The 24,458-nt window shown below is 46.2% G+C and overlaps 7 protein-coding genes across 7 annotated transcripts; 2 read left to right on the top strand and 5 right to left on the bottom strand.

Moving 5' to 3' along the window:
- Positions 1-71: 71 nt before the first annotated feature.
- LOZ57_003966 (uncharacterized protein) lies at positions 72-703 on the top strand (the record flags this gene model as incomplete). Its single annotated transcript, XM_049253013.1, has 2 exons — positions 72-77; positions 221-703. 2 exons carry the CDS (start codon positions 72-74, stop codon positions 701-703), a joined length of 489 nt encoding a protein of 162 aa, XP_049107876.1.
- Positions 704-1,720: 1,017 nt separating this feature from the next.
- Positions 1,721-10,360, bottom strand: MEC1 (serine/threonine-protein kinase M1; the record flags this gene model as incomplete). Its single annotated transcript, XM_049253012.1, has 24 exons — positions 1,721-1,912; positions 1,965-2,083; positions 2,136-2,220; positions 2,272-2,359; positions 2,413-2,535; positions 2,589-2,668; positions 2,716-3,038; positions 3,093-3,381; positions 3,435-3,608; positions 3,679-3,775; positions 3,824-3,985; positions 4,032-4,124; positions 4,176-4,273; positions 4,328-4,637; positions 4,689-5,163; positions 5,221-5,731; positions 5,783-7,012; positions 7,064-7,312; positions 7,362-7,980; positions 8,037-8,186; positions 8,245-8,643; positions 8,697-9,004; positions 9,061-9,698; positions 9,766-10,360. 24 exons carry the CDS (start codon positions 10,358-10,360, stop codon positions 1,721-1,723), a joined length of 7,407 nt encoding a protein of 2,468 aa, XP_049107875.1.
- Positions 10,361-11,714: 1,354 nt separating this feature from the next.
- LOZ57_003964 (uncharacterized protein) lies at positions 11,715-12,263 on the bottom strand (the record flags this gene model as incomplete). Its single annotated transcript, XM_049253011.1, has 3 exons — positions 11,715-11,801; positions 11,858-12,134; positions 12,166-12,263. 3 exons carry the CDS (start codon positions 12,261-12,263, stop codon positions 11,715-11,717), a joined length of 462 nt encoding a protein of 153 aa, XP_049107874.1.
- A 678-nt stretch (positions 12,264-12,941) lies between these two features.
- On the top strand, positions 12,942-14,031 carry CSM3 (chromosome segregation in meiosis- protein; the record flags this gene model as incomplete). The annotated part of the gene is made up of 3 exons (XM_049253010.1): positions 12,942-13,150; positions 13,220-13,298; positions 13,366-14,031. The coding sequence occupies 3 exons, from the start codon at positions 12,942-12,944 to the stop codon at positions 14,029-14,031; spliced, it is 954 nt and encodes a 317-aa protein (XP_049107873.1).
- A 419-nt stretch (positions 14,032-14,450) lies between these two features.
- LOZ57_003962 (uncharacterized protein) lies at positions 14,451-16,237 on the bottom strand (the record flags this gene model as incomplete). Its single annotated transcript, XM_049253009.1, has 2 exons — positions 14,451-15,341; positions 15,404-16,237. The coding sequence occupies 2 exons, from the start codon at positions 16,235-16,237 to the stop codon at positions 14,451-14,453; spliced, it is 1,725 nt and encodes a 574-aa protein (XP_049107872.1).
- A 1,919-nt stretch (positions 16,238-18,156) lies between these two features.
- Positions 18,157-19,998, bottom strand: LOZ57_003961 (uncharacterized protein; the record flags this gene model as incomplete). Its single annotated transcript, XM_049253008.1, has 1 exon — positions 18,157-19,998. The coding sequence occupies one exon, from the start codon at positions 19,996-19,998 to the stop codon at positions 18,157-18,159; it is 1,842 nt and encodes a 613-aa protein (XP_049107871.1).
- Positions 19,999-20,470: 472 nt separating this feature from the next.
- On the bottom strand, positions 20,471-23,935 carry NIC96 (nuclear pore complex subunit; the record flags this gene model as incomplete). Its single annotated transcript, XM_049253007.1, has 5 exons — positions 20,471-20,797; positions 20,855-21,576; positions 21,633-22,614; positions 22,675-23,320; positions 23,388-23,935. The coding sequence occupies 5 exons, from the start codon at positions 23,933-23,935 to the stop codon at positions 20,471-20,473; spliced, it is 3,225 nt and encodes a 1,074-aa protein (XP_049107870.1).
- Between the last annotated feature and the right edge of the window lie 523 nt (positions 23,936-24,458).

The following is a 24,458-nucleotide window of genomic DNA, read 5'->3' as shown; positions in this document are numbered from 1 at the left end:
ATGCTTGCTGTGTATTCCGTACAGTGGTGATATCTGTTAGCAGAATTCGCATTTCTTGTTGGTGCTCTATGATGATAGTATGATGAAACAGAACAAGTGCTTGGGAAGTAATAGAAGTCTAGGCTCTCTGATTTGATTTCTTAATATTTAGAACTCATTTCAAGAATTCTCGCATGTTTGGTGGGAGGTGGCTGGTCTTGGCACCGCCTGGCTTTGTTAGCTCGGCGGCGAGCCAGCTCTCGATCTTACTCCTCTCACTGCTGCACTGTCTCACATCTCACCTCGCTCTACAGCTCCATTCCCATTGCAACCAACGCTTGGGTATAGTGTCTTCCGGCGAAAATGCCGACCCGCCACTCCATCTCGCCTTCTCGAAGTCCTTCGCCTCGCCCACGAAGCCGTTCGCGTTCTTACAGTCGTCCACGATCAGTTTCGCCGCGACACTCGCCAGCTCCTCGCGCGCGCTCACGTTCTCGAACTCCTCGATCGCCATTACGGTCGCCTACGCCGCGAGCTCGCAGCATCAGCCCTAGACACAATGGGCATCGTGAGCGCGGCCGGCCACAGTCAAGGTCTGGGAGTCGGAGCCCGAGTCGAAGCCCATATTCTTCCAGAGCTCCAAGCAGAGACAGACAAGAAAGGCGGTATCGTGACAGGAGCTATACGAGGAGCCCAAGTCCACCGAGGCGAAGCACGAAAGTAAGTGCTGTTATAGACTACGAACAGCGAATATCTGCTTCATTTGCCAGAGCTGACATATCCGCGCCTTAGATTGTTATCGAGAAGTTAACCAAGAATGTCAATGAGGGCCATCTCCGCGAAATATTTGGCACTTATGGTGATATCCAGAGTCTTGACCTTCCCATGAACCGTCAATGTATGCTGTTTGTCGTTTTTTTATGGGAAAGCGGTGTGCTAATAGAATCGAAATAGTCATGACCAATCGGGGCTCAGCATATATTTGCTACTATGATGCTGCTGATGCTGAGTCTGCAATCGCTCATATGCATGAAGCCCAGTTAGATGGTGCCGTCCTCAGTGTGTCGATTGTTCTTCCACGTCGCACATTCGATCGGACGCCTCCCCCAGCACGAATGCCTGCTCGTCCTGAACCTTGGAGATCTGGATACTCGGCTACTGGCCCTGGTCGCCCCCCCTCAACTCGTTACCGTTCTCCTCCCCCGCCACGGAGACAGTTCAGGGCACCGCAAACAATGAACAGACATGATATCTACCGCCCACGGTCCGTATCACGATCAAGATCTCGGTCTAGGACGCCACCAGGTCGATCCCCATCTTATTCATCACGTTCACCGAGCCCACAGCGTAGAAGAGATAGGAGAGATAGCTATGGCTCAGTAAGACGAAGAAGACGTGGCTCCAGCTATGGCAGCCGTAGCAGGAGTCGGAGCCCGCGTCGCCCAAGATATAGCCGAAGATGACAAAAGAGGCAGTTGGTTGGATCTTAGAAGGATCGCTGGGGTCTCCATACGCTTAAAATAGGAGTTCTTTAATGCTTAGAAGAGGGTTGGCTAGGATAATGTATTTTTACTTACGGAATATTTTGCTTCCTTTATAGCCTAGAGTAAAGGGAATTCCATGTTATTATGAAACCTAGATTTTTACTTTGTATATGTGCAGCATATTATACACAATTATTCTGTACACCCTTTATCTCCACAGGGGCCTGAGATATAATCTTTTTTAGTCCAACATATATTCAAAAGAAAGCACACCAGCCGATATACATCGCTGCCAAATTCTTAATATTAGTCGCTTGCATAATCAGCTCATCAACTTGTCCGCCAACAGACAATGGTACAGACTCTCCAGGCAAAAGGCCACGAAGTCTGTTGCGAACGAACTCTAAGACTGCCTCTGGGGTATCAGGCACATTCGGGTGGGTTCGCTTCTGTTCCTCGAATTAGGCCTCGTATTAAAACAAAACTTGGGAGTGCGTCTACCTTCTTATCAATAAAATCAGTAGTCGGATCATGAAGAAAGGTTTCGAGAATAGTCATGAGCGAGTCTTCGTTCTGGCGTAACAAGCCTTGGGTAAGTTCGCATGTTTTTCGAAAAGGCCCTATATTGCAATTAGTGGCCATCTTAGATCTCAACGGAAACGAAGCACGAACCATTATACCCATACGCACCAAATGCATCGATCATATTATGTGTAAGACGGAAAGGTACTAGCTCCGGTTTATCAAGAGTAAGACCCTATAAAGTAGTTAGTGCCGTCCCCGCTCTAGGGATTATGGAGGTGCTGACCTTGTCGAAAAGGCAGTTGAAGTCGACATGGAGGATACCTCCTGTTCCTTCTTCAAACAAGATATTCTCTCCGTGTCTATCCCCGAGTCTATATATTTTATAAGTAACTACAGGATGTGACTTATAAATTTTCTTACTCACCCCAGCGAAGAGCCAACCATAGACATGACAGCACAGGATCTAGTGTACCCCAATCTCGCTCCAAACCACGCTGGCGGTTCAGGAAACATTTCAACGAACCATTCATGCAAAACAGCCGGATACCTAATTACCACATAAGCATGGAACCCGAAGCGGTATTGATCATTGCTGCTTACTTAGCCAACAATTTTGAAAACATAGGTAGCTTTGAATCGGCCGAGCACGCTTCGTTCAGGTAGTGTTTTATTTCACCATACTAACGTTATTAGATAATGAGGATCTGGCTGGATGTCAATCACTTACGTTGACAACGATACCTCGTGCCTTCAGCAGTTTAGCGACAATTTCCCTCAAAGGACGTAGACCATCAACCCATTCAATAAGACCACACTGCTCATTTAATGGTGTGACAGCGTACGTCTTAATGTATAAACGGCGCTTGTTTGACTCTAAATCCCTTTTTAAGAATCGATTGATCATACTATTATACTCCATCAACCGTTGATCCTTGCGAAGATCATCATTTGGCTTGCAAAGGAGGCCATAGACCTGTCCATCTGAGCCCCGAATACTTATTTTCCGCGGTTTTTGTAGGGACAGCAGGACTAAACCTGCGTCAAGTACAGCTGTTAAGACTGTCAATATCAAAACAAAGAGCAATAGGATATTATGTAACATACTTTCTATGGTAATCGGGTCATTAGGAAATGCCCTGAACGTCTTTAAAAAGTTTGATTCATGGCTCTGAGGTAGAACAGGGGCCAGCGTTGTCTCTAGGGGAATAACTAGTCGACAAGGGGCGACTTTGTGATTGAAGCCTAGATTGCGAGCTAAGCTGACTTTTGTCACTCTATCTTCAACTGGTGCAACGCATAATTTTAAGAGCTCATCTGAGAACTTTTGGCCCTGGTTAACAATCGTCCGTATCTCTGTTGCGGTACCGTCTAATTTCTGTTTTTTGCTTGCTTCCTATTCAAAATTAGCCGCCAACTACGACATGCGCAACTCAACAATAAACTGACGGTGATCTTTTGAATACACGTTAAACCGCGAGATGCACGATCTTTAGTTGACGATTTCAAGACTGCCAAAAGTGTCCATAGACCTTGCTGGGGAAATGCGAGAATGGTCTTCACCACAATTTGCGTTAGGATGTTGTATACGGTGTTATTTGAATGACATATGCGTGCAACAACCTGGGGCAATATGGTAAATAGCTTCGGTTTGTCAGTGGTAGTAGAAATGATTTCGGGCAAGGGCACGTACCAAAGCTGCAGGGATTCTGCTGATGTATTTTCGAAGCTGGGTATGCATATCATCTAGACTTTTTTTACGTTGTGTCATGTTGTGTTTTTGAAATTCCCTTCTACTAGTTAGCTCTATTGGGGTTTCGAAGATAATTCTAGCCTACCTATTATCTCCCCGTTTCGGATCAAAGGGCTGGTCGACTCCAGATGCGTGGTCAAGCCACAACGTCAATACCTTCGGTAGAGTCTGAAAAACGTATTTGTTCCCATGAGCGAGTGAACGAAGATAATTATCAATTACCAACTTCGACGCTTCACCACTCAAGCTATGATCTTTTAGCAGCAATACAAAAAACACTGTACAGTACATACTATATTTGAGCCTCTTTCCCAACAGGCTTCACTTTCTCAGAATCCAAAATTTTCGCGTAGTGTTTACCCAAATAGTAATGTGCTTTCTCCCATCTAATAGCTGTTGGTTAGCGCGATCCTGCGATCATTGAGATATGAATTCACCTTGTATGGAATTTGATTGCTTGTCGATATTTTTGTATGATTACGTCGGACTGAGTCTGGCCAGCACTGTCCATCCATCGAGCAAGAAGTAGATGCGCCTGAGATAATTAGAAAATAAAGAAAGTCACAAGAAAGAATATAATATTTATTACCTGGGCGGTTAACATGTTCTGCTTATGTTGATCGTCGCCGATGGAGAGTTCAGATGGAAGAGCATCCGCAGGGGTTTTATCAAAAGATATAAATGCATTAGCAGATATCGAGCCCTCTAAAGTCCGGATTGCCTTTCGATGATGCCCCTCTTTCCATAGTAGCCTTGCATATTCTATAGTTGCAGATTTGTCTTTCAATTGCGCAGCATGCATAACTGCATTGAATGCCTGCTCTGTTGAATTTGCTTTTCGTGCAAGCTTAGAAATGGTCAGCCAAACGGAAGCGGCATCGGATTCATCGAAGGATGGCCTGTAAATAAAAAATTAGCCTTAAAAAGGTATATAAACTGGCGAGACCTACGATAATTCCATTATGGCTCGCCTCAAGCCAAGGATATATTGCTTATCAGAAATGCAGCCCCCGAGGAGCGCCAATCTGCGATCTAACGTTTCACGCAGTCCTTGTTGAGCTTGCTGGGAAATGGTAGATAAGCTCGCAAGCATTTCCACCTCCTCAAGGATGTGAAGTTTGACGCTGTTGTCATGACTGGCTTGAAAAGAGGATACCGAATTTGACGTTAAGCTTTTTGTGATGCCGATGCGCAACTCATTGATTTTTGCTTTGAATACATTGGTATTTTTCGAGCGAATTGAAGTCAATACCAATCCAAGGCCAATGGTAAAATCGCCAGCCCCATTGTCAGAACGCTGGGAAAGGTATCTTTCTAGTCTATCCCATTTACTAGTCACCCATGAGGCTTCTACTGCAAATGAGAGCATCTTGGGAAGCGCCGCTTCGGTAATTTTTAGGGCACCGAATTGGTTGAGAAGAGCATCTGTAAATATAGTGAGTGAGTAGTACTGTATAGTTTGAAGTGTTGGTATAATCTTACCATGCTGGCCAGACTCCTTTAAGCATGTCAATAAATTGAGTTGGACCTCAGTATCTTCTGGCGATTTATTTAATTGCAGTTCATACCAACTTTGAGCCGCTACCCATCTCCCTGCTTTGCGATGCTCAAGTACTTGTTGGTCTATATTCAGGACATGCAAATGAGATGAAATGCCCTCAATTCCATCCGGCTCATCTATTTGGGTGTAGATATCTTGGAGCTTCTGAAAGAGAGAGTCTAGCTGAGTAGCATCGGTTTCCGGTTTAGTCCTTTGTTGCCTAATATACTGTTCCCAATGAAATAGCGCACGCGCGTAGGATTTGCATTCGACGGCACGCCCGGAGATGACTTCAGCGGGAATCGAAGACAGAAGCTTTTCAACCCGTTTGATTTGAACAGAGCATTTGTCAGCACTCTCTTTGTAGCGGCGATTGCCGGTTGCAAAAAAAGTATATTCCCTTTTTTTAGCCTGAAGCCAACGAGATAAGTAATCCAAGGCAGTGAATACACTCTATCATGCATAGTTAGCGTCAATTTGAGATTGAAACGATGTTAGACATACCTCGCTGCATAATATGACATTCTCTTGAACCAAATGATTGTCCTCTGGAAGAGGGTATAGTAGAACATTGGCAAGTTCATCGGCAACTTGCCGAGCTTCGTTATCATCACTGATTGTAGCGTTAAGCACCGCAAATGGCAGAAGAAAGGCAGCAATTGAAATATCTTGGCTTCGAATAATCCGGCTGCTTATACTGAAGACCATTTTGCCGTTTGCTTCATTGCCTTTTTGTAGTAAATCAAGAACAAATGTGCGTAGCCATTCTGGATGGCTCATTTCTGAAGAAAAGAGGGGATAGCAGCATGATGTGCTGATGGCTCCAACTATCACAGTGTACTTGGAGCTGAGAAAAGGCGTGAGTGTATTCCGTACATACTCTGGAAGCGATAACCAGCGCCTATACACGTCTCCTAGCTCAAAGTCTTGGGTACGAGGGGGTACAACAGCGCCAAGATTGCAATATTGTAGAAGGGACTGCATGGCGTAGGCTAGGAACCCCTGAGATCTCGTATTAGACGCAGAAAGAAATGCTTCAACGACGATATGTTGCAAAAAAAAGAGAATAAAATCGGTTGTCTCGTCTGCTCTCTCGAAGTTAGACAATACCAGGATATCTTTTTTTTCTTTCGTTAATTCGATGCGACTCGGGTCAAGACACCCGATGATGCCAAGGCATTCAGCAGCTAGTAGCATGATAGCTTCTGAGCTTGGGTTGAATTTTGCGCAGCAGTCAAACAACGAACGTGTAAGTTGACCAGCGATGTTTTGATTTGGTTGCTCGTTGATAGCAGATCGATGAATGTACTCTTGGTTTGTTCGGAGTTGCGGAACCAGCTCTCTGAGTGCTTGCTCAACGACAACTTGGTTCTCATTCTGACACCTGAGGGAGAAGGCTTCGAGTTGGCTACGAATGTCAACACTCTTTTTTAATTCTAAAATTCGACGAGAAAATCTGTCCATCTCAGGGATAGTTTCTAGAGACGGCATTTTCAAGAAAGTATCTGTCACTAGTTCCTGATGATCTTGTAAAATGCGCTCAACAAGGTCCATCGCTTGATATCGGGTCTCGGACCTGAATATGCTCCAGTTTTTAAGTATTATGGCAAAGGTTTGGTCAATTAACGGCTCTATGTCTGCTTCATCAAGCAGGAGCATCATGGTGCACCAGGAGGCAAAAGCATGATCACGTAAATCTTTCATATCAAGGGCTGACCGAAGACAGGCACAAATCTAAGTTTGTAAATTAGTTCTAGACGAGCTGACAAGTAGTGATGAAATTACCTGGGGTAAAGCAACACTAATGTTTCCCCTTGCTATACTTATCATCTGACCGATAGCAACAACGTTCCTCTTCTTTTCTACTATTGACTGTCGTATTTGGAAATCGTTGATTACATTGGCAAATTCGGTTATTATCCCTAGAACATGCTCCTCCAAGAAAGCGACAAGCGGATCAACTGTTCTAGAAGAGCTTCCTAAGCCTGCCCGTCGAGGTGTTAGAGACGCGACCAGTTCTAAAGCTTGTAAATGCTAGGTAGAATAATTAGAAATGGCTTAATGTGGTAGGGACAGGACAAACCCTAGATTCTTTTTCCGCTGTTAAATCACCAAGTCCTTTGAGTAGTTCACAAGATATTAGAATCGGCTCCATTCTAATCAGAGCTGCAAGATCATGGCCTTTGAACTGTTGAGATATATCGCATAATGTAGATGGAATTGTCACTTCCGGGTTAGAAGTTTTCTGAGTTAGTAAGACAGACAGGATCGACGCTATATTGGTGTTGGAGGAGCAGACATCAAAGATTGACATCTTATCGTGGGTCCTGGCAATTCTAGCAATGACGTCTTTTTTCCGCGTCATGACAAGGTATGGCAGGATATGAACTTCAGTTAACCGCAAGAAGCTATCAACTGACATTCCGATCAAATCGCTTATGAGATCTGCCATATGGGGCTTGTTATGCAGGTTTTTTACTACTAAAACCGACAGCGTTCTCCAAAAGGGCCGGAACAATGCTGCAGGGGTATATCCTAGATGTAGAGCTAATTTGGAGAGCTTTAAGATGTCAGCTATGAAGCTAAAAAGAAATGGCAAACATGCCTCAGTGTATGCAACTCCACTGATAAAAGGGTTGACGTGGCGAATGTATTCTAGGAGTCGAAAAAGAACAATGTTCATCTCTTCGTCTCCGGATATCCTAATATGCATTAGTCGAGACTATAGACCCTCAGGGAGGATACAATAGTAGCTCACTCGGCGATGTTTCTTAATACCATTATGAATGTTTCCTGTACATATAGCTCATTGTCATCCTGCAGTTGTAAAAACTCCAATGCAGCGACAAAATTTTTCCGCCGCACATCTTCGTCTTGCGGTCCCTTGAGGAAAATAACCAGAGTTTGTCTACGCGGTATCAGAATGGGGGAAAAAAAGGACACATTCTAGAGACAGCAGTGCTTACCCAGCTATTATGCGAAGTTCTCGGACCGAGCTATGAAGAGAGTGTAGACAGAATTCGCCACACGGTGTGGTTCCAAGTTGCATATCCTTGCTATTTGGGTCATGGATGAGCATATTTCGAATGGCAACCATTCCTAGGATCCGACATTCCGGAGACGCGTGTAATGCGGGGAGTAGTGCTGTTAATGTGTCGCGTAGATATTCGAACCTCGAATCTTCGGCGCAAATACGGCCTGGTGTATCCCACTTGTTATCATCACAAACCAGACATTGGTAGATTGGCTCCGAAATATCCACATTTTGGCCAAACCTCAAATTATCCGACCACGCACACGAAAGGCGACCTAAATGACTTAATACGTTGCATTTATCGCTAGGAGATAGCCCAGCAGAGGCATTCCTATACATAGTAAGCAACATAGATTCCGTCAGCATAATTTTACTGAGACTAACACTATAGAAGGCTCTATGCTCTCAAGTCCGTCAACTGGTAGAATACCAATAATGTTACAAAGTGTGGTGATAATCATTTGTGAGTAATCCAGAGTGCCAATGGTGTCATCTGTATTTGAAAGGCGAGGGCGTTTCCGAGGTCTTTCTTTATCAGAGCTTTCAACGTCAAGACAGTTTACATACTCAGGCTTCTTGATGTGGGTAGTGTCCTGGGCGTGAAGGAGGGACTGGGAGGAAGTCCGCCTGTGAAACTTGGAAGATGGAACTGGAGAAAAATATTGGCCTTGAAGTATCCTATCAATAACATACTACTCTATAATATTAGCTGGCCACGTTTGAGAAGTAATGGTGGGAGTAACGCAACCTGAAAAGACTGGTGAAGTGTTCTAAAGGTAGGGGCATCAGACTTGAGTTCGTCCAATGCAGGAGTAAAGTGTTCCGTGACTAGTTGGTCAGCAGCTGAACAGCTGTGAGATGCGCGCATAATCTCGCTCATGAGTTGACTCAAGACATGCTGTAAATCAGAGCTCTGTAGCAATTTGGAGCATGATAGCATATCCACACCACTCTGTACCATCACATCCATTGCTCTTTGATCCATCCCTAGTCCTAAGATTTGTGAGCAGGAGAAGCCCTTTCGAAACACAGAGATCAACTCCGTGAGAAGATTGATAGTCTTCTCCTCTTCCAAGCGAGTCTCAGCGCCCCCAAACCATTGGAATACAGCTTTCCATAATCTTTCGGAGCATTGAAAATTCCAGAGAATACTCTCTCGAAGAAAAGGTGAACGGGTGAAAATTCTATTCGAGGGAAGGTGCGCGAAAGAATCCAGAACATGAAGACACGCTTTGACCACTGATGATGGGCTTCCTATGGACAGGCGAGCCAGCGTGGATCGAGGAAGGTTAAGAGCCTCAAAACAGCTAGCTAAAGAGTCTGACCACTGTGGAAAATACAAAAATGAGCCGTTAACATTCTGATATCCTTTAACATTAATAATCTCTATAGAGGTGATGAGATCTAGCCAAGTCAGCCATCCACCACTTCATATATGCTGATATCGGCTCACCTATCAGACAGCCCTGGAGAAACCACGTAACGGATCTAGATGAGCTCCAAGACCTACGAGTTTTAAACTGTGACATGTAAATTGTTGATAAGACCCGACAAATTTTGTCACGGACTGGTCTCTCCTCCCAAGTACAAAGCAAAGCCAGGTGGATGGGAATAATCCAGGTAAATATCGGAGCTTTAATCGCTTCATGGCTAAGAAGGATAGCATCGCACGGCTCATATAAAACCTGAGGGGCATTCCGGAGCGCGACTTGGACAATGTCGAGACAATCCAAAATCTGCCCGATCTTATCATTCTCCGACAAAATTCCGGCACGATAGTTTAACAGAGGTTCGAGACCAGCTTTGATTACAACGCAAATTAGGGTGTGGATATCACTAATGTTGTCATCGAGATTGAGTTGGCCATCCTGGCTTAAAATCTCCTGCCGTAATTGAGAAAAGGTTTCGCGCCCAGGGGTATCTTCACCGTTTCCTCTAACTGTCAGGTGAGGCGTTAGTCTGGTGGCAAGAGAGGAAGCTGGCTCTCCGGTCTTGTTCATGGAAGGCCGTTCCGGCCGCGGCAATGTCGTTCCATTATGCGCAGCCATATGGATCCCATCTCAATTGACTCGACCTCGTTTGCCGCTTTCGAGAAAGCCGGGCCAAAGGAAATTAGAAATGAGCGGGAGCTTCAAACATAGAAAAGAAAGTATAATCAGTTGTGTAAAGAGTGTCGCTGGCATGGCTTTGCTGTCGTTGATGATAAGGCTGAGACTGATATTGACCTGTTTACTCGGCGCTGGTGACTAAGCTAGTTAGTTAGTTAGTTACTACGGAGTAGTTAGTGAATACACGCTAATCTACCCCCGTATAGTTTACCACTAGTCGTTTCTCGAGCGCACTCTGTACTCCCTGTTCCACACCCCGTCCGCCTTATCGACGTTAGATGCATGGCTTCTTTGCTCTAATTTTGATGTAGAAAGGCTGATCTACAATTGCAACTCTAATCTGAATGGCGGATACTGAAAAGAATGGCGCCACGCATAGCTTTTTTATGAGGAAAGCAGTGGAGATGGTACTTACTTTGCACCTTGTTAACTGCGAGTTGTATTTCTGATTTTGAAGGATATGAAGGCAGAAGAAGCCCTCTACATAGGAGAAACACCAGTTGGGTGTGTACTGGTATATGAAGGGCAAATCATTGGCCATGGAATGAACGATACCAACCGATCCTTGAATGTAGGCGTTCACTCGCTGCTTTCTGAGCGTACATTAATTTTCGGCTAAGGGAACCAAACATGCCGAATTCCTGGCCATAGAAGAAGCGCTAAAGTCATATCCACGCTCTGTATTTCGCAATACGGATCTCTACGTGACAGTTGAGCCCTGCATTATGTGTGCTTCGCTTCTAAGGCAGAACCTGATTCGCCGTGTCTATTTTGGCTGCATAAATGATCGATTTGGCGGGACGGGAGGGGTACTGAATCTACACTCGGAGTTAGTGTATCCGCCTAGTGTATATTTTGTAATATCTCTAATTTGTAGGGTGTCCCTCAAGTCCAGGATTAGATTTGCCGTATGAAGTGCGTGGTGGGCTATTTCGTGACGAAGCAATAATGCTATTACGCCGGTTTTATATCCAAGAAAATGAAAAAGGTTCAGTAATTCTTGTTCCTTCTAGTCTGTTGCTAATGCATTGCAGCCCCGAACCCAAGACCGAAAGCGAATCGCGAACTGAAGCGGAAGCTTGATGATGATACCATTGGACCAGTACCATTGGCACCCATTTTACGGACACCTTGATCCTCCTTAATGGAGCTGGCCCCGGAACTTGTCCTTCGACTTCCACGAAAGAAGCTATAAATTTGCAAGTTGCCAAAAGGTATGTATGTACAATTACACAGACAGCCCCAGCCTGTTGGGAAGCAGATGCGTAATGTTAGGGTTTTGAACATTTGCGTTTCAAAGATTTAGATTTTCTCTTTGTAAACGCTCTGCTTCTAACTCACGCTCTGCCTGGCGGAAGTATTTTGCAGTGTCAACACCATGCTGTGCAAAGGGTGATTAGTGTATATTCCGAGCATAATAATGAATTATCAACGTACCTGGTTATGGTTGACAAGGTTGAACCAGGGAATAACATGAATAAACAAACCAGAGTACCGCGAATTCCTAGCAGCAACGCCTTGCATGTAAGGAGACAAGGTGGATTCTCCGTACAGGGGCTCCCCTTTCTTCGCCTTATCAACCATTTCCCTCATGTCCATTTCTTCTTCTCTTTTGTTCTCTGTAAACCCATAAAATCGATCTAAGGCCAATGAAGCGTGGATTAACTTGAGGCCTCCTTGACTCAGGTATGCTTTGGCTCTTACTGCAAGATCGCTGGAACACCGTGATAGCACCAGCTGCCAACCCTATTCCTCCTGCCAAGCGCATACATCTGGCAAAATTGACTTTGCCGGCATACGCTGGTTGTACTCGCTCCATAATAGCAAACGTTAGAGGTCCCATGATGGCGGTGACACCACCCAGGGCCCAATCAGACAGCCTTGCATAGCCAAACACTCGTTTGACATGACTATAGAAGAAATTCCATCAGAAGTCGCTCGGGACAGGCCAAGATCAAACATACGGATCAGAGTCTATCAACTACAGAGGTAACAATTTAGTACTCGGCAAAATGATTCTAACAGGGACATAAAGAAATACACACCGGATAGTCGGTTTGGAGTTGTTTTGGGGGCACAAGGGGCCTCCCATGGTCAGCTGCCATGTTCAAATCGATTCCGTATAGGTGACTTGCTGTTGGGTGCGCCAAATGGTTCGCGATCAACCAACTGTTGACGTTCTTACTGTTCAAGGTGAAATAAAGTTTCCAAAAGAATATTCACGTGACCATGTCCATTTTAGAATGCTTACTCCAATAGCTTGATTATGATTGGTGGGCATTACGAGATTTCTATTTGTTCCAGATAGGATTTTATTAAGCCAATCATGTTTTCTGCTGCTAAAGCTCTCAACGCGTCGCGTCAACGAAGTTTGGACTCCGTTATGGAGTAACTAGTTAGTTAACCACCTATTTGGCAAGAACAAAACGAAAGACCTACTCCGTATACAACGGATAATCCCCAGCATCGAGTAATCAATTTAGTTAAGAATTCCAAAAGGCCTCTTTTTACATTTTGCACAATGGCAGGCAACTCAGCGATCGATGACCTCTTTGACTATGATGCGGGGATTGAACATTTACTACGAGATCCAGAAGAAGACCGAAATACTCAAGATGCATCCAAACAATCTAGGGCAGTCACAGACGGCAAAAACGATAATTTAGGGATTGATGAGGAGATTAAAGTTACAAAGAGAAGAGTACCACCCGCGAAGCTTGATGAGACTCGGTTTGTGGCATTGACGGGCAAGCCGTGCTCGTAAATTCGTGGACATAGAGCTGACACCGCAACGTATAGCTTGCTTTCACAGGCAGGTATTCCTAAACTCCGAAAATCCGCGAAAACAAAACTGAAATTCCACGGCAAACGACATGAGGTGCGCTCAAAGCCCATATTGTTTACTCTTTGGACCGCACCAATCTGATTACCTACACTCTAAATAGTTCTCCGATGTGGCTCATCTGCTTAATTTTTATCAGCTGTGGCTTGATGATCTTTATCCCCGCTCAAAATTCGCGGATGGACTCGATATTATTGAAAAACTTGGCCATTCGAAACGCATGCAAGTGATGCGAAAAGAATGGATTGAAGAAGGCAAGCCCGGGAGGAGTCCCTTACATACGTCCAATACCACGTCGAGAGACCAAGCTCCAGTAGACATCAGCGTTGACAACCAGCCAAACCCAACGAAAGCACCTACACCTCCACTATTTGTGGGGGGGCCGGACACAAATCAAACAAATAACCTGTTCGAAAGCCGTGGAAATTCTCCTGTTCCTGAAGATTCTACCCTCGCATTTTCTATATTTGGGAATAGCACGCAAATACAGCAAGATCAAGAGAGTGACGATAGACTTTCTGTCCCTGTAGAAGGAAACCTTTCTTCTATTCAAAATCCACTACTAGAAGCTACCACAAATAAACCCCAAATAAACCAGCTAAAGTCGATAGGGCCTATTGAACAGATAGTAGATGAAGAGGATGATTTAGACGCTCTTCTCGCTGAAGCTGAGGGTATATCAAGAATTGTCCCCGGAGACAAAGGGATCGGTCCTGTGGTAGAGGATTTCGATGACGAACTCGACATTATGAACGAATTTGGATTGTGATGGACATAGTTTAAAATCGACGTGATAAAATCAGAATTTTACTCGGTTAAATTTAATAGAGGACGGAATCAGAATCACAAATAAACCGAAAAATATTGAAACCCTCGGCATGAGACGCAGAGGAATGGAGAGTCGACTGTAAAGTACGAAGAATCAAAAATGCCAAAGATGAAAAGAAGAAAAAAAGAGCAAACATTTTTAAGGCTATGGAATCATTTAGCACGTAAACGGAGTAAAATTGATAAGATATGACCGATTGCAAAGGGGAATAATAATGTTAAAAAGCAGGAAATGCGATCTCTAAGCCTTGGAAGAAAAACAAAAAAAAGAGAAAAAGGTCAAATCAGAAAACATATCGAGATGAAAACCAACAAATTAGACCAATACCAATAGACAAAATCATGGAACCAATTCGTCACTTATGCAGTTCCGTTGACTGCAACAGCCGCGACGCCATTAGTAGCAGCTTCGGCGGCAACACCATTAGCCATAGCAACGACGCCAGCAAGAATAGAATACTGTCCACCAGCACCAGCCCAGCTCATTTGCTTGCCTCTGACGGCAGTGTTATCAATTACTGTAGCAATCTCAATATCATCGTCGGTACCCTGGCCGGTCTGGTAGTTTACGGAGAAGCCCCAAGACCAAGCACGGCCTTCGCGGTCAATACAGAGCGAATGATCACTACCAGCGGCGACAAATTCGGCGGCGAGGTTTGGGACTGCGGTAGGAACAGAAAGAATGCGGGCCTTGCCTCGGTCATCACGAACGACAGCATCTTCGGGAAGAGATTTGAGATCTAAGCCGGACTGAAAGCCATCGACACGGCCCCAGACAAGGCATTCGCCTGTGCTAGTGACGGCAAGGGAGTGATGAGATCCGCCGCAAATCTGAGTGACATTTTTTCCAGTCAATGTTTTGACAACTTCAGGACGTAGAACAACCGCTTCGTCGGATCCTGCACCTTGAGGAATGGCGGTTTGACCGTAGCTGTTTAGGCCCCAGGTGTAAACTTTGCCGGATTTGTGGATTGCGAAGGAGTGGAAAGCGCCACAGCCTATATCAGTAATGTTCTTTGGTAATCCGAATTCACGGGGATGAAGACCGTTGAGTTTCGTGCGTTCGACGATGCGGCGACCAAGTTGGTTCTGCTGGCCGGAGCCCCAGGCAAAAACAGCGCCCTTGACATCAAGTGCAAGAGCATGGTTGTCACCACAAGCAAGATGTTTAATTTTTTTAAGAGCTGGAATGATAACAGGGGTCTTCTGAATAGTAGTAGTAGCATCAAAGCCAAGAATGCCTTCATTACCCTATACAAAAGAATTAGCAAACAAATGCGTTTCTCAGAACAAGGGAGAAAAACAGAACGTACTCGGAAGGTACCCCATCCATAAACGGATCCATCATTAGTGAGAGCAAAAGAGGAACTGTCGCCAGCAGCAACCTCAACGAAAACAGTGCCATGTGGGAAAGAATTTGAAGGAATGGCAGTGGGAGTAGCCTCCTTGGGATTCAAACCGCTATCGGCATCGCTATCGGAATCATCGCCATCACTGCCAGCGTCGATATCTTTTAATTTTCCTTCCCAAACAGTTTCACGGCCCAAAGCACCTTGATCATTAACTCCCCAAGTAAGAATCTTATTATCGTGGGTGAGCGCAACACAGTGCATCCCACCAGCGGCAATCTGGACCACACCAACAGTATCCGCAGACAAAAGCGCATTGAGACGAGGTCTTTTGACATCCACTGCATTTTTCGCAGTACCGAGTCCGAGTTCACCAGAACCGCCTTCACCACATACGTAGATGTTCAATTTCTTAGTAGGGGCTTCGTTGATAACCGCTTTAGGCCTCGGGGCTTTGGGAGTAGTGGAGCGAGCCTTTTTTGGCTGTGCGATTTTTCTCTCTGCAGCTGCGACACGACTTTTCTTCGTCTTGGGTTCGGGTGCATCTTCGGAGACGGCCTTGCGCTTCTTGGAAACAGGCGCTTCGTCAATTTTCTCCTTGGGCGCGGTCTTTTTAACGGTCGTTTTCGTAACGGTTTTGGCTTTTGTGGGCTTGGTTTTGGGTGCGGCCGGGGCCTCTTTCTTGGTCGCAGTCGCAGTATCAGCAGTCTTTTTGGGCGCAGTGGGCTTTTCTGTAGCGGTAGAGGTCGCAGTCTTGCTGCGCGTTGCGCGAGTTGACGCGGCGGCCCGAGGAGCCATAGTAAACAAAGGCGATTCGAGAGGAGGAATCAAGGCTGAGGAGGGGGAAAAAGGTGTAGTTTGTTTAAGAATAGAAAATTGGAGCTTCAACCAGAATATGAAAGTGAACGGGCCTCGTTGACGGGAGATATCAAAAGGAGTATTGGAGGATTTTGATTTCTTCGAGGGATTTGGAGTGAGAAAAAACAGGAAAGAAAGGGAGCTTGTTTGCCTTAAAATATTTTGCTGCCCCCCCCCCCCCCCCTTGACGGCACAAACACGACCTCGCGATTGTGAACAATCAACAATTGCCTGGTCAATACGTATTATTCAGATGAATCGCCTTCTTTGGTATTGTTTAGTCTACATGAAGATCCTGTGGAACTTGCCTCGTCGAAGGCCCCTTTTGTGTTGTGCTCCGTCGCCTTGTCTCAACGCCTTTTCGCCCTGAGCAACACAAGCAGCAGTCGTGCGCTTGGATTCTGAGCCGTATTTATTCTACAAGCTGCTGGACGGCTTCATCCAGTTTCAGGTGGCTGGCGTGTGTTGCTGTGCTCTTTGTCCGTGCAATATCAGGCCACAATTACCACCGGCTCCGGATCCAAATCTCCAACTGACAACGCAGCTCAGTTCCGCTTTCTTGTTTTTTTGGTTGTTCTTCTGGATTTGATACGTGCGAATACATACAGATATAGGTTTTCTAAGTGTATTTCTCTAGCTAATAAACGGTGTTCTTACCACAGGAAAAAGTGCCATTCAGAGCGGCGTGAAGGTAGCAACTGTGGGAGTCTGAGGATTGAAAAGCCGAAGTATGTACTGCATTCAAGTCCTCGAATAGGATAAGCTCATTTCAAAAATTTACGCATGTAATGTTGCCTATTGAGCTTTTCTATAGTCCCTAAGTTGACTCGTTTAGATATACGGCCCTCATCTGAATGATATGTGAAGTAAATATCCCAAATAGTTTGTAGATATGGAGTAAAAGTAACTGGGATCCACCAGATTTTCCGCTTACCCTGTATTCTGTACAATATCTATCCAGCTTGGGCGGGTATCTGGACACTATAGCCCCTGGATGAAGGTTTTGCAAAGAGCCGACCCCTCGCCTCCGATTGACTGTTGACATCTTGTTTCTACCTCAAATTCTCCATGTCTAGGCAGACAGCGGATGTGCATCTCAGCATTACAAGGCTTCCCCGCACAACTCTAAGTACCAAAACCTGGAAAAGAGATAGAAAACTGGGGCAGAATATAACGTATAAATCGCTGCATGGGATTTTCTGAGGTTCTCTCCACGAGATATTTCGTAGCTGTACCAAATAAAATCAACCACTAGGTACAGAATGATAGGACCTCCAGCAGGCTTGCCTAAAGTTTCCGATTTATCTTTTAATAAAAACGACCCAGCGTGGGGTCGTTACAGAAAAGATGGCTTGACTGGAATTTTTAAATCGGCAAACAAATGAGACCGTACAGCAGGCGGCGAGAGAAAGTTAAGCTGGGGTTAGGTGGGTTTACCATTCAATTAAGTCACAGACTAACAGAGCATCGTGCTATAAGCCAAGCCGCAGCAGATTCTCCATGAATTGGCTACTTGATGCACAGAGCGATATCCCATTTTTTGGAAGGCAAGTCAAATTATCCAGAGAGCCTCGAGAATTTGGTATGATCATATCTGAAATTTAATTCCCGGAGCAGCAGTCAATGCAGGGCCCAGCTTGTAAATGCCACGGTTTATTCCGTCTAATTTAGTTTTGGCCTCAAGGAATGAACTGCGTCATTCTTCGTCATGGGTAAGGTCTGCAGCTTTCCTGGGCCATTGCAAGGTGAGTCTAGTAATGCAGTCTGTGCTTGTACTAGCGAAATCTGCTAACGCTATATAGCACCCCGAATATTTCATCGAAATTTTAGGAGCGTAGGTAGCATTATCATCATTTTGGTCACTCAGGGTATCCAAGAGCTACTGCTTCTATTCCAGGTAGGATTGAGGGAGGCAAAGTGGTTGGAGGAACTCGAACCTTGCTACACATAATCATGTCTTGCCCCAGTGCGTTCCACGTAACGTTTCTCGGCGCAAGTGAAACTTTCGGCTTCCCATATTCGTCCTTTTTGGAATCCGGTGTGACACTGACGCCTCCTCGGCCCAAGAACGACGGTGCAATGGTTACAACAATCGAGTCAATAAAATCCTCGTATTCTGGGTTGAGCAGCTCACTCAATACCACTCCACCGCCTTCAATCATAACACTGCTAATACCTTCGGCCGCTAAAGCTCCGAATATCGTGGACCATCGTAAACGCCATGCTGGATTAAATTCTGCAATCCGTAGAAAGTCGCCGCCATGCTTCTTTAACAATAGAATCTGCTCTGCAGGTATATTAGCTCCAGGGGAAACAACAACCCATGGAGCCTTTGCTTTCCCAGCGGCAACACTTTTCAACATTCTGCACTCCGGGTCAATTGGCCATCGACCTTTCGGATCTACAATCACTGGCCTAGGCTGCCACATCTTGCCCAGGCCTCCGTATCCACCAGCGCCCTCCAAGCGGCAATTTAGCCCCGGGTTATCCGCAACGGCAGTTCCGACCCCGATCAGGATCGCATCATGCCGTGATCGAAGGTAGTGGGTTAGTATTTTCGATTCTGGTCCGGATAGTGCTGTCTGGATACCTGGTGCTAAAGAAATTTTGCCATCCATGGACTGCGCATAAGTAAGCGTGACATGAGGAAATTTACGGTATTCCTCTCGGCCTGGGAGATAGGGTTCCAAGAAATTTAGAGAAAATGTGGGAAACATAAGAGCATCTGGTGCGTGAGACGTTAGCGTAAGCTTAGGCTGAGAGGTGGCTTGGGGTCCTCCTTGGGCTGATGCGCGAGTTCCAACTTGATAAACTCCAATGCCATTTTGGAAAACATAGCCCTGATGTGTTTTAAGCTCTGCGTGAGGGTTTGCTGTTCTCCATTTAGCGCAAATATTGCGGACATCGACCCCAGTCAGAAATGTACCACCTACGGCAGCCAGGACGTCCGGACTTTCGCGGAATTTCGCTAATATCGAAGCAGGAATGTATGCCTTTTCTGCCTCTTGCTTTATGAAGGATAATAGCCCAGAATTCCTTTTGACTTTATCCATGTGGTCCAGGTCATGTGCATGTGTTGCAGTGCAGTTATTCTGACGATATATCATAACAGAGGGGAACGCTCCAGCACTTTTAACAACTTTAATCTGAAAGCCACAGGTAGGACCTCCTCGCGAAGCTCTATGCCTTCGTTTCCCTTCAGCCTGTACGGGGATCTTGTCATCATTGCGCCGCCATGGCTGCCGTCGCTGTCGGCAGCAATAGTAATCCGAAACAGTCTTATCCCGAGTTGTGCTTGATCTCTGCTTGACCCACACGTTATCGATAAACGGCCAGTATGAGTTATATTCCTCCAAGCTCAGTTCAATCGGCTGGCGCAATTCGAATAGCTCCTGGCGTATCCGCGCGATGTTCGAGGGGATCTTGTATGGGTCCGCGCTTTGAGTATCCGTGTCTTCGACGATAACTACGGTCGCTGGCGGCGGGCCTTCACCAGGTGTGGAGTTTGAAGTCTGTGAAACCGCGCCATCCTGCGTTTCCGCGGCCAGTTGGGCCTGTATGTCGTTTTGTAATTGGGAATCCTCCAGCTCAGGAGCGTCATCGCCAACCGGGGAGGCGCTCTCCATTTCGAAGTCGCCATCAGCCATTGTCAGCGCGGGATCCGGGTCCTGGTCTAGGCGGCGAGGTACCTCAGTGTGCATCCTGAGGGAGGGCGTGTTCCAGACCCCTCAGCCTTACTTGGAACAAAAGGCGCTCTGAGGTGACGGCACAGGCACAATATGCGTGAGAGGTCCCAGCTGCAAAGTCAGTAGGCGCGTATTTAGCTCAGGCCATGTCCAATCTCTATGAAAGGGCCTTTACAGTCGGCACGAAAGAGAGAATTGGGATGCTCAGCAAGCCCGATTATTGTGCGCACGCCTAACTTGGCCTAGAGTGCTGACTCATCATTAAGTAAGGCGTATTCCGCTGACTAATGCTGATTGCACGAATCAACGCGTGCTAACCCGGCACAATTTGCGACGAGCCTGTTGCTTAGAAGCTACAACGCGCGTTGAACAATGACCGCCTCGGATATTCGGGGAGACAGTCTGGGCATTTGTATAGGAAGGTCATGTTTAATTAGAAGTCATGAAGGGAATCGTAAAAATCAAGTCACAGCTAAATTAAACATTATCACAAGACCGACATATCGCCCGCAGCTTTTGCTAGCGCTTCATAAACACCAGGCGGCAATTTGTACTTAATCATGCCCGCAAACACCATCAAATCCTTCGCCATGATCAACATCCTATCCATTAGGCTTCGTCGCATATCATTGTCGTACAAGCCCTGTTGCAGTCTCTCCCGCTCTCGGCTGATACATGTGATGCTCCACATAATGATATGCCCCCCGTTGCGAGAGATGACCGGAGGTAACGATGAGAATAATTGGGCAGCGCCACGAATCTGTGTCACAGAACCACGCGCATTTAAAGGCAGTATGTTAAGAAGATTGATATCCTGTACAAGGGGTTAGTTTTCCAGGAGAGTTCGCGAGGGGTGGAAAAAGAATCTTACATCAAGTGCCTGAGTCCACTCGCCAGCCTCAACTTTGTCCTTGGCCTCCATCATGCGCAGAAGGATCCCGCAAGACTGGCGAGTCGCTTGATGGATTTTCTGGTAATACATGGCATTTGACTCGTAGAGTCTAATCATATTCTTGGCAAGGGCCACGGGATCTTCGACGGACATCAGGCTAAAACTGCTGCCGGCTTCCCCATATTGTGTCTGGTCTTCAGCAAGAGGCTTCGCCTGGTGCAATTGCAGCGACGCGCTTCCCAGGCTTACAGCAACGGCATCTGAAAGCGCCCGGTTGAGGATTGAAATGACGTTGTCATAATCTTCTGCCAAGTGGTACAGAAGAACTGCATCTGCAGTAAAACCCTTGTCGTCAGCAACAGCAGCAGCCTGTATCGTAATTGTTCGGAGGAATCCTTCCTGGTCGTCAATCTTGATTAATTTTAAACGCTGTTCAATTGCGCCCCGGATTCGAGTGCCGTCAGACTTTATATCTCCAAGTAGTTTGGCAAAGTCGCGAGTTTCAAGAATAAACTCTCGCAGAGCTTCATGACACACGGATGCCTGCGACTTTCCCAATTCCCCGGGAAGATCTGCATTGAGACAAATTAATGTAAAGTAATCTACAGCAGCTTCAACATTTCCTGTCCGAAACTCTCTGGTATATTGAGTAATAAGCAATGCAAAGTTGACCTGCGGAAGCTGTTTTGTGGTAAACGATACTAGAATAGTGTTAGCCAGACTGGTTTCATAACAGAGAGTAATAGAGACAACTCACATAATTCTTCGCCAGAGGTGTAGAAGTCCGACACGCGTAGTAGACCGTAATAGTCCAAAGCTATTCCAAAATGGACGGCATCGATCGGCGCGAAGCTTCCAATATACGAGACCGCCTGTTCAAACATACCGCCTAGGATTTGCAAGAGAAAGAAAGTTCCATATCCACCGGGGGTGTCCTGGGTTTTAACGAATATTCGCTGTCCAATTTCAGCGATATCAGCCTGGATTTCGTGCAGTCCGAAAACATCACCAGCCACTTCTTCAGCGCGGCTATCTTCCCGAGCCAAAGTAAACTGGAGCCACATCCAATCTTCCACCCCTTGGGTCATGCCTTCAAGTCGTCTCTGGCTTAGATCGCATCGGCCAATAATCTTATAACATGCCATTCGGTACGGATCAACAGTGTTTTCTGGCGCATTCCGAAGACGCTGCTGATATTCACCATTGAGCTTCTGTTGTAAATCTCTGGGAAGTCGCCGTTGTTGCGCATAGGTTGTCATATAAGTGACAAATTTATAGTCCATTGAACGGAATCCTTGATCCATACTCACGTACTCAGCGGCCTCCGAAACGAAACCGCATCGGAGTAAGTAGAATATGAGTACCCAGCAATAGTCCTGGTCAACCATCTGCAGTTCTATCCCATCCGATGCAAGATCCTTCCTTGCGGCCTTAATACGAATATAAGCTCGAATTTTGTTGGCGATTGATGGAACCCCACCAAGTTGGGCTTCTCTAGGATTTTTTGCAACCGCATTTTCTATCTCAGTATAGAAAGCGCGCTCCAAGTGTTTCCTTGAACCCTCAACAATCGCCTTTCTCATTCGAACGGACTCATTAGAATTAGCACTCTCATCCAAATAATCAGCGGAAAACTGGCGTTCTCTTATAACTCCTGGCTCCGAAAAATTCACCACGTTTGGCGCTTCATTAGTGATGCTTATAAGCGCTTGGTATGCCTCAAAAAGTTGACGGGGGACCTAGGTAGGAGTGTTAACATGATCAATATAGACTCAGTAAAAAACACCAAATGAACATACATCAGAAATCGCAAGCTTCTCGATGTTGGAAAATTCATGAAGAATTGGAAATGCTTTATCTTGCATCCTTGCTTTGTTAAATTGCTGGACTTTCGTTGCGAAGTGGCCCATTTTTTCCCGCAGGAAACGGGTGTCTGCGGGCTGAGTGGTGGATCCTAAGGGTGAAAATATCGGAGCAGTTTCCGTACTGGCGATAGTAGACCCAATTACAGACTTAGAAAGACCAGAACGACCAAAAACGCTACGTTTCGTGCTCGACATCTGTCGCTGGCCCAAATCTCTTCCAAACTTAGAGGGTTTCGATGCACCAAACGCTCCACCTTGGCGCATCGTGGTACCACTGCTACCAGCTTCACTCTTTGGGCTCAAGCCAAAGTGCTCAAAAATCCTCTGTCGTTGCTCATCCCAGTTAAGATTGACCTTTTCTTCTAGGAACTGGTCGAAATCTCGCCTTACACGCGCGAAGCTCTCAGCCACCATGGCATCTCGTCCGCGCTGTTGTAGCCGCCGTAAGAACTTTTGATTATCCGGATCGAACGGTTCCTCGTCCTTCACCGCACCCGAAGCTGGGGCTTGTGTATCCAATGTCCGTAAATCATGGAGAACCTTTCCCGGGGTTATCCCTGATGCCGTAAGGGAGTAGTGCCTACAGTGTGGAAGAAATCAAGTTAGTTTATTGCCCGGATATGTGAACAGCCATCGGTTTCACTGACGCTTTCGCACTAGCACCGGGATGTGTGGGCGTTTCATTGCTTCCCAGCCCGCGAGCCGTTCTTCGAATGTCATCTAGACCCAATTGCAGATTTGGTAGTTCCACTGGCGCGGGTTTGGCCGTCGACGAATAGGGTCGTTTCTTCCCCCGCTCAAGTAAGCTGCTGAAGTATGCCGGTTGCGTAGACTGGGTAGGCTGAGTAGAGAGAACTGACTGCCCTAGTGCTGCAGTAGGTTGTTGGTGAGCTTGAGCCTGTGTATTTTGCGCAAGTGGCTGTGAGAAAATAGATCCCCCAAACTGCGATTGAGGAGCGGTGGGTGCAGTGTTGGTCCCCGTGGCCGGGTTGGTGTTGGAATAGATGCTGGAGCCAACGGGCTGGGAAGCAAAGCCTGTCCCAACCGTAGAAGAAGCCGGAGCCGTTGCAAAGGGAGATGGTCGGTTTGCTGGTGTCACTACTGGGCTGTCTAAAAATCCTCGTTTTGCTGGCTGAGCTGGAGCTGTCGAAAAAAGAGAGCCCGCGGCCGAGGATTGGCTGAGGCCGGAGAACATAATGGCTGGCACGATGTATAATCAAACGAATGGAGAAGTACCAGCGTCTAGTTTGTACCAAAGACAACGGTAGGCAGAGGGCCGCGTTGTGAGCGGAATGGTTTGTTTACGGAAATAAGAAATATTCTGTATGGCCGGCCGTAGTCGTCTTTCCGCGCCCAGTTAGTTAAATAGCTAGCCAGCCAACCAGCCAATCACAACGCGACAGGGGTCAAAGAGTATGGTGATTTCAAAAATATAAACGCTACGGAGTTCCACGCATAACTAGTGGTTATACGGGGGTAAATTAGTGTGTGTTATAACCTGCGTTACTATGTAAGTTATGCCAAGGTGCCGTCTAACTTTAGCGGGGCAAGTTATCATACTAAGCCAAATATAGTCTAGTGCATTTAAAAAGTCTTGGCATTACGCGCCCTGGAGCTTAGTAACCAGCCTGCGCGCTGTGTAGGCTCCTGGTCTTGGCATTACGCGCCCTGGAGCTTAGTAACCAGCCTGCGCGCTGTGTAGGCTCCTGGTCTTGGCA

The sequence above is a fragment of the Ophidiomyces ophidiicola genome (assembly GCF_022830035.1).
Source record: "Ophidiomyces ophidiicola strain CBS 122913 chromosome Unknown scaffold_15, whole genome shotgun sequence".
NCBI classification, from domain to species: Eukaryota; Fungi; Ascomycota; class Eurotiomycetes; order Onygenales; family Onygenaceae; genus Ophidiomyces; species Ophidiomyces ophidiicola.
Note: the sequence above shows the minus strand (reverse complement) of the source record. Positions and strands in the feature narration are given on the sequence as shown.